General features: G+C 47.9%; 1 protein-coding gene across 4 annotated transcripts in view; it reads left to right on the top strand.

Annotated features, from left to right (window-relative positions):
• The window catches only part of POLD3 (DNA polymerase delta 3, accessory subunit), a 28283-nt gene that overhangs the window by 2053 nt on the left and 10448 nt on the right, over positions 1–15782 (top strand). Inside the window, exons 1-8 of one of the 4 annotated variants that reach the window (XM_088158804.1) lie at positions 869–2407; positions 4734–4789; positions 5262–5364; positions 7609–7648; positions 9097–9229; positions 11946–12189; positions 13452–13524; positions 15333–15495. In XM_088158804.1, the coding sequence (XP_088014930.1) occupies positions 2360–2407; positions 4734–4789; positions 5262–5364; positions 7609–7648; positions 9097–9229; positions 11946–12189; positions 13452–13524; positions 15333–15495 (860 nt within the window). In that variant the 5' untranslated portion in view covers positions 869–2359. Of the gene's footprint in view, positions 1–868; positions 2408–2466; positions 2889–3669; positions 3807–4733; positions 4790–5261; positions 5365–7608; positions 7649–9096; positions 9230–11945; positions 12190–13451; positions 13525–15332; positions 15496–15782 lie in introns of those variants that run through there. The other 3 variants (XM_088158805.1, XM_014888705.2, XM_088158806.1) reach the window with 3 other exon arrangements.

Here is a 15782-nt window from a genome sequence, read left to right as displayed (position 1 = left end):
GCCTGGCAAGAGGGACTGTCACAGCTCACAGGGAGCTACAGACAGAGGCAAAGGGCAACATCTTGGCTCCAGTGAAGGCTGGGACAAAATTCCTGTTGAGATTGGCAAGGCTGGGATGTCACAGAGAGGTGACAGAGCTGTGCTGGCATCAGGGGCAGAGCTGACAGCAGAGTGCCCGACTCGGGCTGCCTCTGGAACCCCCAAGCACAGCACCCCCCTCCCCACACTGCCACAAGCCTTTCAGCAAAATCCTTTTTTTTTTTTTTTCCAAGGAAATTGTACTCGAGGCCCATTTGCCAATGGTACGTACCAATGACACAAATGATTTGGAACGTGCAGGAGTTCAGTGTGTGCCCTGGAGCCACACAGGCTCAGGAGAAGCAGCCTACCCTGAAGGAGCATCCCTGACTCTGGTGCTGGGAAGCCTTAAGCTGTGGTTTGGTTTTGACTTGATCCAATAACGCCAGGTTCCCAGGTATCACATGGAAACATCAGCCAGCCTCCCTACACAGAACACCAGTACCACTCAAATCCCACAAGCATTTTATTCCAGAATGCACTTTGCTCAGGAGTGTTGGGAGTGTTGGCTGGGGCTGAGATCCCCAGATCGGTCACTGGGGCAGGATCTTGGTGGATGTGTCCCACAGGCAGAACGGCTCTGCCCCCACCCTGCTCTGCTCATTGACTCCAAGAAGCACGTTCCCAAGGCTGTGCCAAAGGGGAAGAAAAACAAGGAAATGCACGTGTCAGGCAGTGCCACAGGCTGTCCCCCACGGGTGCAGTAAGGAAGTACTTAAGGAAGCTCCTTGCTGGCCTGGGTAGACGGGTCAGAGCCCGTGTTTCTGTGCTGATTGCACTCCTCTGGGCACTCGTCATGTTTTGGCCCATCTTGGAGCCAGGCTCTGTGCTCCTCCGAGCTTCCCGTGCCACCAGGAGCTGATGTTTCCACTTGCAAAGCTCACATGTGTTATTGGTCCTTCATCGACACTGCTGAAGATGCTTTCATCTCCTTTTTGTCCCCAGCAGCTGGCCAGACCCCTGCCAGGGGTCACCCTGCCATCTGGGACAGCCAGCACCACTTCAGGCCAGCCAAAATCACTGCTGCTGATTAAACACCCATCACAGCACTGCTTTCAGGAAAGATTCCCAGAAGAGCTCAGCTAGGGAGGGATGGCAGTTCTTCGGGAACACCAGAGGAATGTCCAAGTGTGACCCCACGTGCAGAGCTGCCCCAGCCCCGGGGCCAACATCAGGAGGACGTGGAGCTGCTGGGGAGAGTCCAGAGGAGGGCCCAGAGATGTTCCAGGGCTGGAGCCAGTTTGGGAGAGCTGGTGGTGCTCACCTGGAGAGGAGAAGGCTCCAGGGAGACCTCAGAGCCCTTCCACAACCTGAAGGGGCTCCAAGGGACCCAAATGCCTTGGTACAAATCACATGCAGAGCCCAGCCTCTAATTATGCTAGGATTAGAAATCTCCAGGGCACTTGCACACAGCCTGAGAAGGTGAGGGCAGAGGTTGCTCAGAGGGCTGTTCCCAGCTCCGACAGCGAGGAGCCAGCCCTGCTTAGCAGTGTGTCCTTCAGAAACTTGGCTCTTTTGAAGTCCCTGTGCTTTGTTGACTCTGCCTTTCACACCTCAGAGGAGCTGGCGCTGAAACTTCAGAGTTGGCACAACAGAGGAGGAAGGAGAATGAGGCAAGCCCACATTAAGAGATCTCAACATGTTTCACCAAGGAGATCAGGAGCAACCTGGTCTCCCTGCCCATGGCAGGGGAGTGGAAAAAGATGGTCATTAATGCTACTTCCAACCCAAACCCTTCTGTGATTCTAATAACTTCTCCTTATGTCCAGTGTGAACCTCTCTTGTTTCAATTTATGCCCGCACAGCTCCCGCAGAGTACAAAGCAGGTGTAATGTAAAACAGCATTCTAATTCAGAGGAAAGAAATCCTCAGCTAGAGAATTCTTACCTCTTACACCCATTTGTACCTTTCAGCCAACCTGCAGTACCAGCACACACTGTGCCCTGAGGGTGAAAAGTGTAATTTTACAGTTATCAGGCGCCTTAACCCAGGTCATGAAATCATCCAGAAAGCTCAAAGCAGGAAACTTAAGGAAGAAAAAAAACAAAAGATGAAAAGAGACTTAAAACAACAAAAAGATGAGTAAAGTATTTAAGAGCTGCACACTCCTTCCGTACAACAGACAGAAATGTCAAGCCAGGAATGTCACCGCACAAGAATAACTACAGTGAAATGAACAAAAAGAGACAACAAGAGTGTGAGAGAAGGCGCCTGGGACGCAGGAGGAAGAGGATGTAGATTATTTTGTTACCAGCAAAACAAACCCGATGCCAGCTGAGTAATGAATGCCATTGTGAGCCCTAGAGAAACACTCCAGCACAGGACCACTGTGAGTTTATTTTAACACTTATTGAACGTGTCCAATTTCCTTCCCTGACCTTTGCCAGGTAAAAAACTGTTGTGTTCAAGCGAGAATCTGCATCCGCTTGGAGCTCTCACGGAGTGAGTGACTTTGCCCAGGGCAAGGGACGCTCCTGAAGGACGTGGCTACCCTGGGCTGGCATCACCGCTGCCCTCCCCGGCCAGAGATTCTTCCTTGGGGCTCTGTGCCTGTTGGAGCAAGAGCACAGTGGCTCCTGGGATGATGCAAACCCCAGATATTGGCTGATAATTGGATATTTTTCAGCTTGCTCAGCTCCTTCTGGCACCTCTTTTTAGCGGTGTTGGTGCAGACTGAGCAGGGGGCGAAGGGGACTGAGATCATCTCTGCTCCTAAGGAACAAGTGACAAGAGGAAATGGCCTCAGGTTGTGCCAGAGGAGGTTTGGGTTGGACATCAAGGGAAATTCCTTCACGGAAGGGGCTGTCCAGGTGAGGGATTTAAAGCCATGTCGATGTGGCACTTGGGGACACGGATTAGCGGTGGCCTTGGCAGCACTGCAGGAAGGATTCTCTTCGATAATCCCGGGGGGCTTTTCCAGCCCTGTGATTCCGGGATTCCTCCCGGCTCCTGCGCTGTTCCACAGCCGTGTCCGCGTCCTGGTGACAGAGCTCCCTCGCCATTCCAGCGCCTGCCGGGCGAGCGCGGTGTCCAGATGGCACCTGCCGACCCGGACAGGGAACTGCACGGCAGGGACGGCTCTTCCCAAGCGTGCTGCCCATGCCGGATTCCCCCAAATCTACTAAAAAACATTGTTTTATTTTATTTTATTTTATTTTATTTTATTTTATTTTATTTTATTTTATTTTATTTTATATTCCATTCCATTACATTACATTACATTACATTTATTTAATTTCTTTTCATTTTCTGCCAAGTCCACCCGGTGATGGCAGGGAGGGTGCAGAGGTGATGGGTAAGGATCAGGCAGGTATCCCGGTGGGAGCCAGGTACACTCCCCTTAGCCAGGACTAAGGAGGAGATGAGAAGCCCCATGGCCAGTCCGTGATCCCGTGGGGGCTTGAACACAGCAGACTTCACCGGGAATACACTCGAGCGGGGAGCGGGGACCCCTGGATCAGAACCACCCAGAAGGGGTTCTGCTAGAAGCGCCCCGAGCCCATCGGCTCCCACGGGTGCCCGGTGCCCGCGGTGTCGCGCCGCCCGTTCGCGGTTCGCGCGCGCCGCCGCGTGTCCCTGCGCGGCCGCCGTCGCCGGCGGGGCCGTTGCCATGGCGGCGGCGCGCGCGCGGCCCTCAGGCGCGCGGGAAGCGCGGGCCCGGCGCGGCCATGGCGGACGAGCTGTACCTGGAGAACATCGACGAGTTCGTCACGGACCAGAACCGCGTCGTGAGTCCCCCTCGCTTCCTTCCCTGCCCCTTTCTTCCGCCTCCTTCCACCCCTTCCTCCTTTCCCACCCTCTATCTTCCGCTGCCTCCTTTCCTTCTCCCTCCTTCCTCTTTCATCTCCCCCTCCCTCCTCCTCCTCCTCTCTTTACCGTCCTGCCCCCTTCTCTTCTTCCCCCCCTTTTGTTGCTCCTTTTCCCATCTTCCTCCTTTTACGTGCCTTCTTCCTCTCTCCCCACTTCCTTCTTCCCTGTCTTCCTCCTCTCCCCCTGTTCTTCCTCTTCTCTTGCCCCCTTCCTTCACTGTTTTGAAGGCAGTTCAGAAAGCTGATGGTTTACTGCATGAGTCTGTTCTTTGCAGTTTTATTTCAAAATTTTATTTGGAAAGAAAAACAGAAAAATAAAATTTAAAATAAAATGGTTTTGCCTAGAAAATGGTGCAGCAAAGTTGGTGCAACTTTGGTCTGATAATATGAACAAGAGCAGCCTGTGGCTTTGTAGCTTATTCCAAGAAAAATCTCGACAAACAGCAATTTAATTGTTGTGTTTTCAGCCCAGGGCCTGGGGCTTGGTTTAAAAGGGCAGGGCAGGAGGAAGAGCAGGTGTCAAAAGATTTACCTGATCAAAATGACGCAGCAGGGCAGGGCTGGGATTCCAGCCCTGAGATCCTGGTATTTGACACACTGGTGCAGCTGGAGATCCCCGTGTCCCTGGACAGGAGAGGGGCAGAAATTCCCCCCCGCACCTTTTGGGACAGGAATTCAGTGTACTCCCTGAAGCACAGTGCTATCAATATTGCCCTGGGTTTTCTTGGAAGGGAGGGGCCTATCTAAAGAATTCAATTGACAAACAAGCCAAAGATGGAGATTGATGGAATTGGGAGGTCAAGGTTTTCTTATTAAAGTGGTTTTTTGGGTTTTTCCCTTTTCCAGGTGACGTACAAATGGCTGAGCTACACCCTGGGCGTCCACGTCAACCAGGCTAAACAGTAGGTGTCACTGCATCCCCCAGAGACTGGTTAATTCCTGTTAATTCCATGTGAATGCCTGTTTCCATCAGCCTAGTGAGCATATTAAAATGATTCCTCTGGAAATATTTAAAAACCCTGGCTGCCAGGCTTGCTGGGCAGTGATGCACCAAAAAGTCTCCTGTTCCTCTCTCAGGGGTTTCAGAAATGCCTTTCTGGAGGAGAGACAGTGGAACAAGCTGCCCAGGGGCTGAGAGACCCACTATTACCTGTATTTGCCCTTTGGTTTCTGTAGTTGTTGGGCTGGGATTCTCCACAGTGGCAGAGGAGCAAGGGTCTCAGAAAGATTAAATCAATCCTGGGGAGGATAACTGAGCTCGTGTGACAAGTGTCCATGTCAGGCTGGCTTTCCTGTTTGTTCCAGCATGGGCTCCATGGCAGGGTGGCTGCAGGCTCTCTCCTTTCTGGTGGCTAACACTGGTTTCTTTTGCAGAATGCTCTATGAGTATGTGGAGAGGAAACGGAAGGAGAACTCAGGAGCTCAGCTTCATGTCACCTACCTAGTAGCAGGGAACCTCCTCCAGAACGGACACGTTGTGAGTGTTTCACTTCTCACAGATGTCTGTGAGAGTTTCACTTCCCACAGGTGTCTGGGAGCCCGTTGGTGTCTCTTGTGCCTCGTTTTGTGGTCGGGGTCAGAAGCTGAGCTGCTGTTTGTGCAGCAGGAGCTGCAGTCCCTTCTGGCAGGGACAAGAGAAGGCTCAGTGTCTGTCCCAGCGTGCAGACAACAGGCAGGGAAGGTCACTTGGTCGTGGTTTGGGAGCACAGTGCTGAGTAACACACCAGGGTTCTGAACTAATGACCTCAGATCCTGTTTCCCCTCATCTCAATCCTCTCACTGCTGTTGGGCAGCCAAGGTTACAAACCCTCGTGGAGGGGCCCTTCTGAGATCAACTTATCCACATCCCAGGATCTGCTGTGGTGTGGGAGTGTCACAGTGGTGTTTGGAGGGAGCCTGCAGCTCGTGTAGCATGGAAAAAAAACAAATGGAACAGCACATGTACAGTTGAAGTTGTCTTGTTAATTTAACCAGCTTTCTAATCCTGGTAAACAAAAGAAACATGAATTTATTAAACAGTATTTTATTTTTAAAGTGCTTCAGCTTATTAAGCAAAGGAATTGCTGCTTAATGCATTTAGCTTGTCAGATTTTCAGGAATGTCAGCTAAAACTTCAGGCAGATATCCAGAGGTTTTTAAAAGAAAATGGGAAAATTCAGTGTCTGCTCCCCTTTGCCTACAGACAAATTTAAGAGCCAAACACTAAATGCCTTTGACATCTCACCAAGTGTTTTTAAATACACAAATATCTATAACAATATGATCCAGTCTTCTTTTAGGAATAGTAAATCTCAGGGTGTCCTGGTTTTTATTTGTAGATTGGAAAAAAAAAGCCAACCCAACAAACCTTTTTTTTTATTCTCCCAAATAATAAACTGGTCACATACATGGAATATTGTCTGTCAGTCTCCCAGTCTGCCTGAAATAGAAGGTAATTATTTATTGCATTAGTTCTGTATGATGGAACATATGTATTTAAAATTGCACGAGTAGTGTCACTTTTATAGCCCAAGTTTAACAGGTTTTTCCCTCATTTCTTTTGGAAACAAGAAATATCTTGGCTCACTAAAACTGGCCAGGGGCTTGTCAACCTGTACTGTTATATTCAATGTATTTGAAAAAACAAACAGATGACTTCTGACATATAATTATTAAAACAAATAGTTATTTTTGAACTCTGTCTAAGCAGCTAGTGTATTTTTAAAATAAGCTTCCAGCAGCAGTCCTGGTGTGCTGGGAGCCCTGCACTGCTGCGTGCTGGCAGTAGGTGTAGCCGGAATGCTGTGGATCCACCCAGCTGCAGCACTCCTGAAGGGAAAATCCCTCTCTGATACTCCTCCTTAACACTGCTGCTTGCACACTGAGGGGCCCAGGTCTGCCTTGATCCTCTTACCTGCCTAGGTTTTCTTGCCACTTGATCTTTTGCTGCCTCGTTAAAGCAACTTTTTAATCCTGGTAAACAAAAGGAGCACAGATTAATTTACAGGATTTTGTATTTAAAGTGCTTCAGCTCATTAAGGAAATGAATTGCTGCTTAATTCATTTCTTTTTCCTCATTGCTGCTTGTCAGATTTTCAGTAATGTCAGCTAAAACTTCAGGCAGATACCCCAGAGGTTTTCAAAAGAAAATGTGAAAATTCAGTGTGTGTTCCCCTTTGCCCACAGACAAGAGCCAAACACTAAATGCCTTTGACATCCCACCAAATGCTTTTAAATACACAAATATCTATTATAATATGATCCAGTCTTCTTTTAGGGATAGTAAATCTCAGGGTGTCCTGGCTTTTATTTGTAGATTGGAATAAAACACCTACAAACTTTTCTTTTGTTCTCCTAAATAATAAACTGGTTCACATGCATGGAGTACTGTCTTTTAGTCTCCAAATCTGCCTGAAATGGAAGGTAATTATTTACTGCATTGGTTCTGTATAATGGAATGTATTTAATTAAAGCTGCACAGGCAGCATGATGTTTATAGCCTGAGTTTAACAGGATTTTCCCTGATTTCAGACAGGTCCATGGTATCTGTTTAACACAGAATTAGTGCTGGGGTTTTCAGTCTCTCTCTCTGGATCCCTTAAGAGCTTTAAAAACTGATGAGTGTTTAAAGGCACTGGCAGGGTTCTGTGCTACAAAAATCATCAGACTTTCTTATTCAATAACTGAAAACAGCAGTCTTGCATACAACCTCAGATTTTAAGCTTGTGTTTCTTTTTTCCAGTGCCACAAGGTTGCAGTAGTGAGGGAGGATAAACTCGAAGGTAAGCAGACTGGGAAAGTCATGTGGCTTTAACTTTTTTCTTTGAAAGAACAGCAAAATGAGCAAAGCTCAGAACTTGCCATTTGCACGTAAATGCCCAGCCAGGCTCTTGGGGTCAGGTGTGTACTTTTTGTACCAGCTGTTTCTCAGAATTTAGAGTATCTGAGCCAACAGCTGAATACCTTCAGGCTTGTGATTTGAGTCTGATTTTTTTTTTTTTTTCTTAAATTCTGAACGTTTTGTCAGTGATTCTTCTCCACCTCCCTGCCACTGACAGCAGGGAGACAACAATGCCCTGATAGTGTCTCAGAACAATTGTGAGCCTTCAGGCCCCCAAGAATGCTCAAACTGGTAATTCTGGTTGTTGGTTCAATGCAATTGGAGTCCTGTGGGTGTTAAAACCTTCACACGGGACCTTTACCTCACTTTTGTGAGAGAAAAGTGAAAAAAAACCCTTTGTAACACTGCTCTGGGCTCTGTCTGTTGTCTCACCATCTTCCCAGCTCTCGTCCTGCTGATGAAATCTTACCCACAGAATTGAAACACAACTTGAGGCTCTTCATCACTTTCAAATAACATCTTTGGCACTTGAGAACACACTGTGGTATTTGTGACCTTAAGGATCTGTGCTAATGACCTCACTTTGTTTGAAAGACTTGCGTTGTTGGAAATCTGAAGTGGATTTCTAGCTCAGGCTGTTTTCCTCAGAGTAGGAGATTGTCAGGCAGTGCAACTACTCCGTGTCATGTTTGTTGAGTTATGTGTGCTGTGTAACACTGTTTTGCTGTGGAGGAAAGGGTTGCTCATGCTTTTTTGTATTGGAAGGCAGGCCAAAGGTATGACTTATATTTGGAAGAGGCTGAGATTTTTGATGGGAGTAGAGCTGCATAGTCTAGGACTGGCCCCAAGAAATGATTACTGTGTGTATTTTTATAGTGCCTAGAAGCTCAGCCTCAGACCAGGACTCTGTGGAAAGAACAATATAAGCAATGAACAAAGAATTCCTAAAAACCAACCCTTGTCTCAAGGGGTTTGCAGTCCAAGTAGCATAAAAGAGATGAAGTTTTCCTTCCAGCAGGCTGGCAGGGGTGACACTGTGGTGCTGGACACAACCCCAGTGGCACAGAGCAGTTCCAGCAGGGCAAGCAGTGACCAGCTACCTCCTGCCTTAGCTTTAGGTACTCACTCAGGTATTCTGGATCCCAAACACTGCGTGTTTGGAAGGTAAACACAGATCACTCCTAAGTCAGTTGTGCAAGAACCAAGAGTGTGTAGTGGAAAACGTGACAGGCTTGTGGAGTTTGTTACCTTGAATTCTTTGTTAGTGAGCACTGGGAGAAGGTGTGGTTGGACCTTTTTATATTCAAGTTTTGCTGTCAAGTAGCCTGTCAGTCTTTCTGCATCCCAAAGGGTGTGCTAACAGGGTTTTTTTTCCCTCCTTTTCCCCAGCAATGAAGTCGAAGCTGTCCACAATTGCCAGTGTGCACGTGTACAGCGTTCAGAAGGCCCTGCTCAAGGACAGCTCCCCCCTCTACAACACCGACTATGACATCGTCAAAACAAACCTGCAGCACTGCAGCAAGTGAGTCCTGCCTCCCTGTTCCTTCTGAAGCACTTCCAGACTGCTCTTGCACTTCAGTGCTTACTAGATAGGCCTGGGTTTTTAGAGAGCTAGGAAAAGATATCCTCAGAGTCCTGCCAGACCAGTGCCCAAAGAGCACATTGTGTGATCGTTTTGTAAACTGAGTTCACAGTTGGTTCACTTGGTCCTTACTCTGACGGGGGAGACTGTTCTAGTACCTTGCTTGTCTCATGGCTGGAAACATTTCCCTCTTTTCCAGGTCACACTTAATCATGACCATATTAATCCAGTTCCCTGCCACACAGGGAGAGAAAAATCGAAACAGGCTGATAAAACCATGAATGATGTGCTCAGCAAAGCATTTACAGGAGTTTGCCTTCTGTTGTGTGAAACTGTGTTTCCATCTTCTGGGCTCTCTGAAGGTGTGTCACAGGAGCTCCTTCTCCAGGAGCTGGGCTTTGTTCTGTGTGGGTTCATTGCAGCTCAGAATAGGCTGTGATCTCTGCACACAAAACAGTCCAGGCAGCACAAGTGTCCTTCGTGGTAGAACTGGAGAAGGAAGGACTGGGAGGGACTGGAGTCTCCAGGAGTCACTGTCTCCCTCCTGAGCAGCGCCTGGCAGCTGCAGCTTTTCCTTTGTGTGTTGTTCCCACCACAACAGCTTCAGCTTGAAGTCATGGGGATGCACAGTGCCATGACCAATCTGGTTTAAAGGGGGATTCCTGAAGGGTGTGTCATAGGAAGAGTGTAGGATTTGACAGGAGAAACGTGGTTGTATCCAGAGTGTTGACAAGAGAGTGGCAGAGAAAAGAGAAGCTGTGTGTTTGAGGCGTGAGTGTGGATGCCCTGGAAGGTGCTGGATAACCCCACCTCAGTGGAGCCACGTGCCCTGGGTCTGGCTGTAAGTGCCTTGTTCCACTCTGTTTACTCTTAGGCACTCCAGCAGGGTGATACTTGGGCTTTAGGGATACTTGTGTCCTTTGGGATTTAAACATCCAGAAGGTTTAGAGACTCCAGGTTCTGAAACAGCTCTCTGAAGCCCGTGTGTGAATCCAGCTTTGAAACAGGATTTCCCAAGCAAACTTAAGAAAAATTGCACTTTCTTGTCATTTGTGACCCAACTGACACAAACAGAAACTGATCCCATTCCCTCTCTCGCCATCTGCATGGATTGCCTTTGACACTTGGAAGGAGATTCCTGCAGGACCTGCAAAAGCCAGAGGTTTAATTTTCTGAGGTTTGTAGCAAGAAGAACTTCCCTGTCTGTCCAGATATTTCACAGCTCTGGGACAAGGATCTTTGTTCTCTCCTGTGTTTCTATGGGACCTGCTTTGCTGTGGAGACAGTGGAGGTGGTTAGATGTATAACTAATACCAATATCTGGGTTTAATGCCTGTTGCCATTGCCAGTTTTCCAAACAGAAGCAGCTCCTTGTTTACAGAGCATAGTCCAAGTATTGCCTATTTTTTCAGTGATTATTTAGTGAATTTTTGGGTCAAGCCCATAAAGGTACAGTCACACAGCAGCATCAAGGCAACCTGACTAGGAATGTGGGAAGTTTAGCTGAGCTGTGCTGCTCAGTCAACAAAACTATTGATAATACTATTTATGACTATTATATATCGTGGGGTTGGTGATGTTTAGAGTAGGAGCTCAAGCTGCCCTGAGAGCTGTATTAACCATGTTAAAAACAGATGGAAAGTATAAAGGAGAGTAAGATTATTTTTCTTCAATGTCTGTTTTCCTTCCTTTAAAGGTTTGAATGTCAAGAGGTTGCTGCTGCAGCCTTGGAATGCTGTGGAGATGGTGGTGTTTTGTTAATACAGATCCTGATGGGAGTAGAAGTGGACTGTGCACGTGAGCAGCTAATGCTGAGGCACAGAAATGAACTGGCAGAAGGCTGCTTTATTTCTTAGGCAAATAAAAATATGCTGTGTAATTCAGTGGGCTGGGAGGCGTGAGCCCGGGCTCTTTTGTGGCATTTCTGTGGGAAATCTGGAAAGCGTCGCCTGTGATTTGCACAGTGGGGAGCAGAGTTCAGCTATTTTTGGGAGCTGCTATTCCAGACTGTCAGTGAGTTGTGCTGTAACTGCGAGCATGTCATTTAGTTCTTGTACCTCCATATCCCCAAACAATCGAGTTTCAGACCATTATAAGCCAAGCTGCTTCTCAGTCTCAGGGATTACATGGAAATGACTTGGTATAGTTAAATCGGAATGTCATGGATATCTTCTGGGCCATTTCAGTTGCTCAGTTTCAGCTGGGGTTTGCTTACCTGGCCGAGTGTGGCTGCTTGTTGTAGCAGCTGTGGGCTTTGTCAGAGCATCAGAAAGCCGTAAACGTTGTAGATCCTCACACAGGCATACAAGTTTTGCCACAGGCTCTAGAGAGCGTAACCCGTTTAGGAATAGAATGCAGCCGCTCCCTGTCCAGCCTGGGTGTGGAGAAGGCCCTTTTCCCCCCAGGAAAGCTGCACAGCTTGTTTGACATGCGAATGCTGTGGCTCTTGCTGACAGGTTCAGCTGATCTTTCCATCAGAGGTCTCTTGCTGTGTGCCAGCCTTTCTTTCTTGTCCCATGCACAGATGAAATTGCTCCTTTTTCCATAACAGGAGAAGGCAGGCCCGGAGGATCAGCGGCGCTGCAGGAGGGGGGGAAGGCGAGGTGAAGGCTGCAGAGTTGAAAAGGCTAATGGGATTTTTCACTCCACCACACAGGTTCAGCGCCATCCGCTGTGCTGCCGCCGTGCCCAGGACGCCGGCCGAGGCTCGGCCAGCGCCGAGTCCGCAGAGCCAGCGGGACCCCGCTGCTGCCGGCACGCTCAATGGCCACGGGCCCCCGGCCGCCAAAGCCCCCCCGCAGCAGCACAAGGGCATCATGGGGATGTTTGCGGCCAAAGCGGCGGCCAAAGCCCAGGACACGCCCAAGGAGGCCAAAGCAGAGGCCAAGGAGGCCCCGGGTGTAAGTTACCTCAGACCCCCCCCGGGTCCGTGGCTTTAATGATCCGCTCACACACACCTCCTCAGTGACCTCAGCCAGCCCTGCGCTGCTCCCCGTGCCAAGCCCATGTCCCGCTGGGAGTGCTCAGTGATCCTTTGTCAATGTTTACCTGTGTGCAGTCACCTGGGACAAAAACCCCTCGTGCCGCACTCTTGATCTGCCCACAAAAGTGCACTTGCCGTAACTTCGGCATTCCCCAGTGAGCCAGATCTCACTGCGGAATGAGATCCAGCAAAATGAGTAAATATCCAGTGAACCAGCATAGCTGTCTTGTGGAGACAATTGTCTCCAGCTATCCCAATATACACACCAGCTGAGGATCTTGCTCTCTCCATTGTGCTTAAAAGGATTTGTTTTGAGCAATAAGTGAAACGTGAGAAGGCCGGGTCTTAAAACTATCAAGGTGTTTAAACTTGGTCGGTGAGGGAAGTTTCAGAGCTTGACCTGTGCAAGACTAAATTGTTTATCTTCTGGACTGCTGTTTTTCCAGGCTGGGATTATGTTTTCATTTTAATTAGTATAATTGTTTTTGAGGTGGCCAGAGAAATGGATGTTAAAATGGTAACACTCCCTGTGGATGGTTTGGTCTTTCTATAACAACTTGAGTACATTTTGGTTCCTTTTTCTGATTTTTATAGGGAGTTTAGAACTGGTGAAATGTGCGTGTTTTTCGAATTTCAGTGTCTTTTGTTGCCTTTTATTTGAGTGAAAATAAATTGGATTAGGAGGCTGCACGTTGTTAGGTGGCCTGGGTGTGATTTCTCACTTTGGTGGCTGCATTGGTGCAAAAGAGCAGTGATATTTCCTTGCAAACAGCCTAGGTGCCAGAGGAGCTGGATAAAGCCTTCCTGGTTTGGCCAGTCCTCTGTTGGCTGCTGTGAATTGAGGCCCTGATGGTTTGCAGAACAGTTCTTTCCTGGGAACTGACCCCAGTCCCAAGCACTTCTTCCAGTTACACTGTCAGCCATCAGATGGGAATGTGCCCCAAGTCAGATCTGAAGGCTGGCTCAGGAGTCTTTAGTAACTTACTCTGGCCCCTTTGATGCCTGTAGTAGTGTCTAGTGAGTCTCTTCAAATTCTCCAAAACAGAGAATTCGCTAAATCTGCAAAAATCTAAGGCAGTGGGAGCAAATGCTATATATTATTTGGCTTGTCCAGAAACAGAGCTGTGCATCTTGAGGGCTGGGAACAATTCCTGTGCTTATTCCTCCCTTTGCTTCCAGGTGTCTGCAGCAAGCAGCAAGCCACCAACAAAGAACAACATCATGAACAACTTCTTTGGAAAAGCTGCTATGAGTAAGTGGTTTTTTATTTTCAGAGGCCATCATGGTCAGGGAACAGCGTGTTGTAGTTAAAAAAACAAACAAAGAAACAAATGGAAAAAAAACAAACCTGGGGATTATTTGAAGTCTCTTTTTGTTTTTTGGGGTTTTTTATTATATTTTATTTAAGTTGGGTAGACATTAAAAAATACTCAGTAGAATCAAGTGTTTTGTACTAGAGCTGTGATGGGAGGCATGCAGAAAGGAGAACTCTTCCTCCTCATCCCCACTCTGCCAAACTCATTGGATTTTCTTTATATCCCCTCTTTCCTAATAGTTTTCCATATTTTCTTCTGCTCTTCTGCACTCAAAGGGGTTAATGTTTTTGCACACAGCTTTTAAAGCAAAAATTAAGAGTTTTCAGTGGAATTTTTCAGACAAAAAGCTTGCTGGAGGGAGATCAATTAAAATGACATATTTGAACAGACTAACCCAGGAAGGATTTTTAGTGCAGAAAAAATCTGATTTAAAGTGAATTCTCCTGGCTGGAAGATCAGTTATTGGTGAGATGTTTGCCAAAACCTGTTTTGCAGGGCATGTTAATGGTGCTTGCTTTTCATCACACAGCATTGAGGAGCCCATCGTTAATTTTAGGGTTAATTTTTTCCTAAAAACTGAAGGACTGATAAATGGAGAGTAAAAGTGAGGGATGGCCTTTCTCTTTGAGCAGAGGTTTGGATTAGGTGGCCTCTGCAGGTCCCTTCTGAATTATCCAAGACTAAAGAAACTATGCTGAAGCTTTTAAATATTGGAATATTGGAAGAGGGCTGTGGGACCTTCTTCAAAGATTCTCTTATAACTGAGTACAAGAGGCTTCAAAGAGGAATTTTGGGACAGAGTAAACGGCAAAGTTCACTTTCTAACAGACATCTGTCAGAGTTTGCAGGGGACAGTTCCAGCACTGAGCAGACAAGGCACAGCCCTGCTGGGACTCTTTGAGTCCCTGTTTTGGTGAGACTGAGGGAGCTGAGGACACTCAGCCCAAGGACAGTCACCACAATTAACTGGAGTAAATTCTAAAGGTCTGGGAAGGACCCTACATCAAAGCTCATGTGCTGAAAACCCAAAGTGATGAAGGTGACCCAGTGCTGATGGGAAAGGCTTTGTGGATGCATTTCCATCATTTCCAAAGGGGTTCTCTTCTCTGCTGAGTCCCATGGGGGAGCACATCGAGGGAACTTTGGGGTGGCTGTGGAGAAGGAGCAAAGTGAGCAGAACTGGAAATGATTATGTGTGTGGAGGAGAGGGTGGGATTCCAGGAGGAAGATTTATTCCCTACGTGCATGTCTCTCCTGGCTTCAAAGGTTCCACCACTGCCAGAAAGTCCTGAGTTAACAGCAGTGGGGTCCTTGGGCTTTCTGCTGTTGATCATAAATACAAGAGTTGTCATTCCAGTGCCGTTTGCCCTTGCCCAGGGAAGCAGCCAGCCTGTTTTCCCAGCACTCCCAGAAAGGCATTGGCATGATGTTGTGGCCCTCCCAACAGCCCCTGACCCCACTGATGATCTCCTGCCACTGCCTCCCAGTCCTCTTCCACAGTTTGAACTGCTGCAGCACACATGGCTTGACATCAGGAACAGCAGGACCATGGAAAATCACCTCGAAATTTAAGCATGCCCTTCTTTTTCCCATGTCTGATACAGCTTGGCCAATCTAGATCCCTAAATACACGATGGGTAGTGTTGTCTGTATTCTTTGTGCACAGAGCTAGCCAGCTGCTTTGTAAGTTGTCATTCAAGCTGAATGCCCAGTGTTTGTTCTTTTTGAATGGTTTTTTTCACAGATAAACTCAAAGCCAACTCTGTGCCTGAGCAGCCAAAGGAGGAGAAAGAAGTAGTGAAGCCTTCAGTTGCTGTAGCAGAACCAGAGTCATCTCCCAATACTGTAGCAGAGAAACCTGGGAAGAAAGCAGAGTCTGCTAGAATTCAGCAGAAGGACAAGAAAAGGTGGGTCGTGCCTTTCAGGGTCCCTGTGAACCTCCTTGGGGACAGCCTGCATGGAGCTGGCAGGTCATACAGCTCTGGCTCACCTCCTGTTTCCATCCTCTAAGTCGTGTTAAACCTGACTAAAATTATCTGTCAGGATTTTTTCCTGGTGTTTCTTTTCCATTTGCTGCTGTAGGTGCCCCAGGGCCGTTGGTGCCATTGCATTCGGGAAGGGAGAGGGCCCAGGCTGTCCTCAGTGGGAGGGGACGGCTCTCCATGAGCCAAGCTCCCACTGTGAGCAGCCGTGG

Source organism: Sturnus vulgaris, chromosome 2, assembly GCF_052056855.1.
Source record: "Sturnus vulgaris isolate bStuVul1 chromosome 2, bStuVul1.hap1, whole genome shotgun sequence".
NCBI lineage: Eukaryota > Metazoa > Chordata > Aves > Passeriformes > Sturnidae > Sturnus > Sturnus vulgaris.
This window is presented reverse-complemented; position numbering and strand designations above follow the sequence as displayed.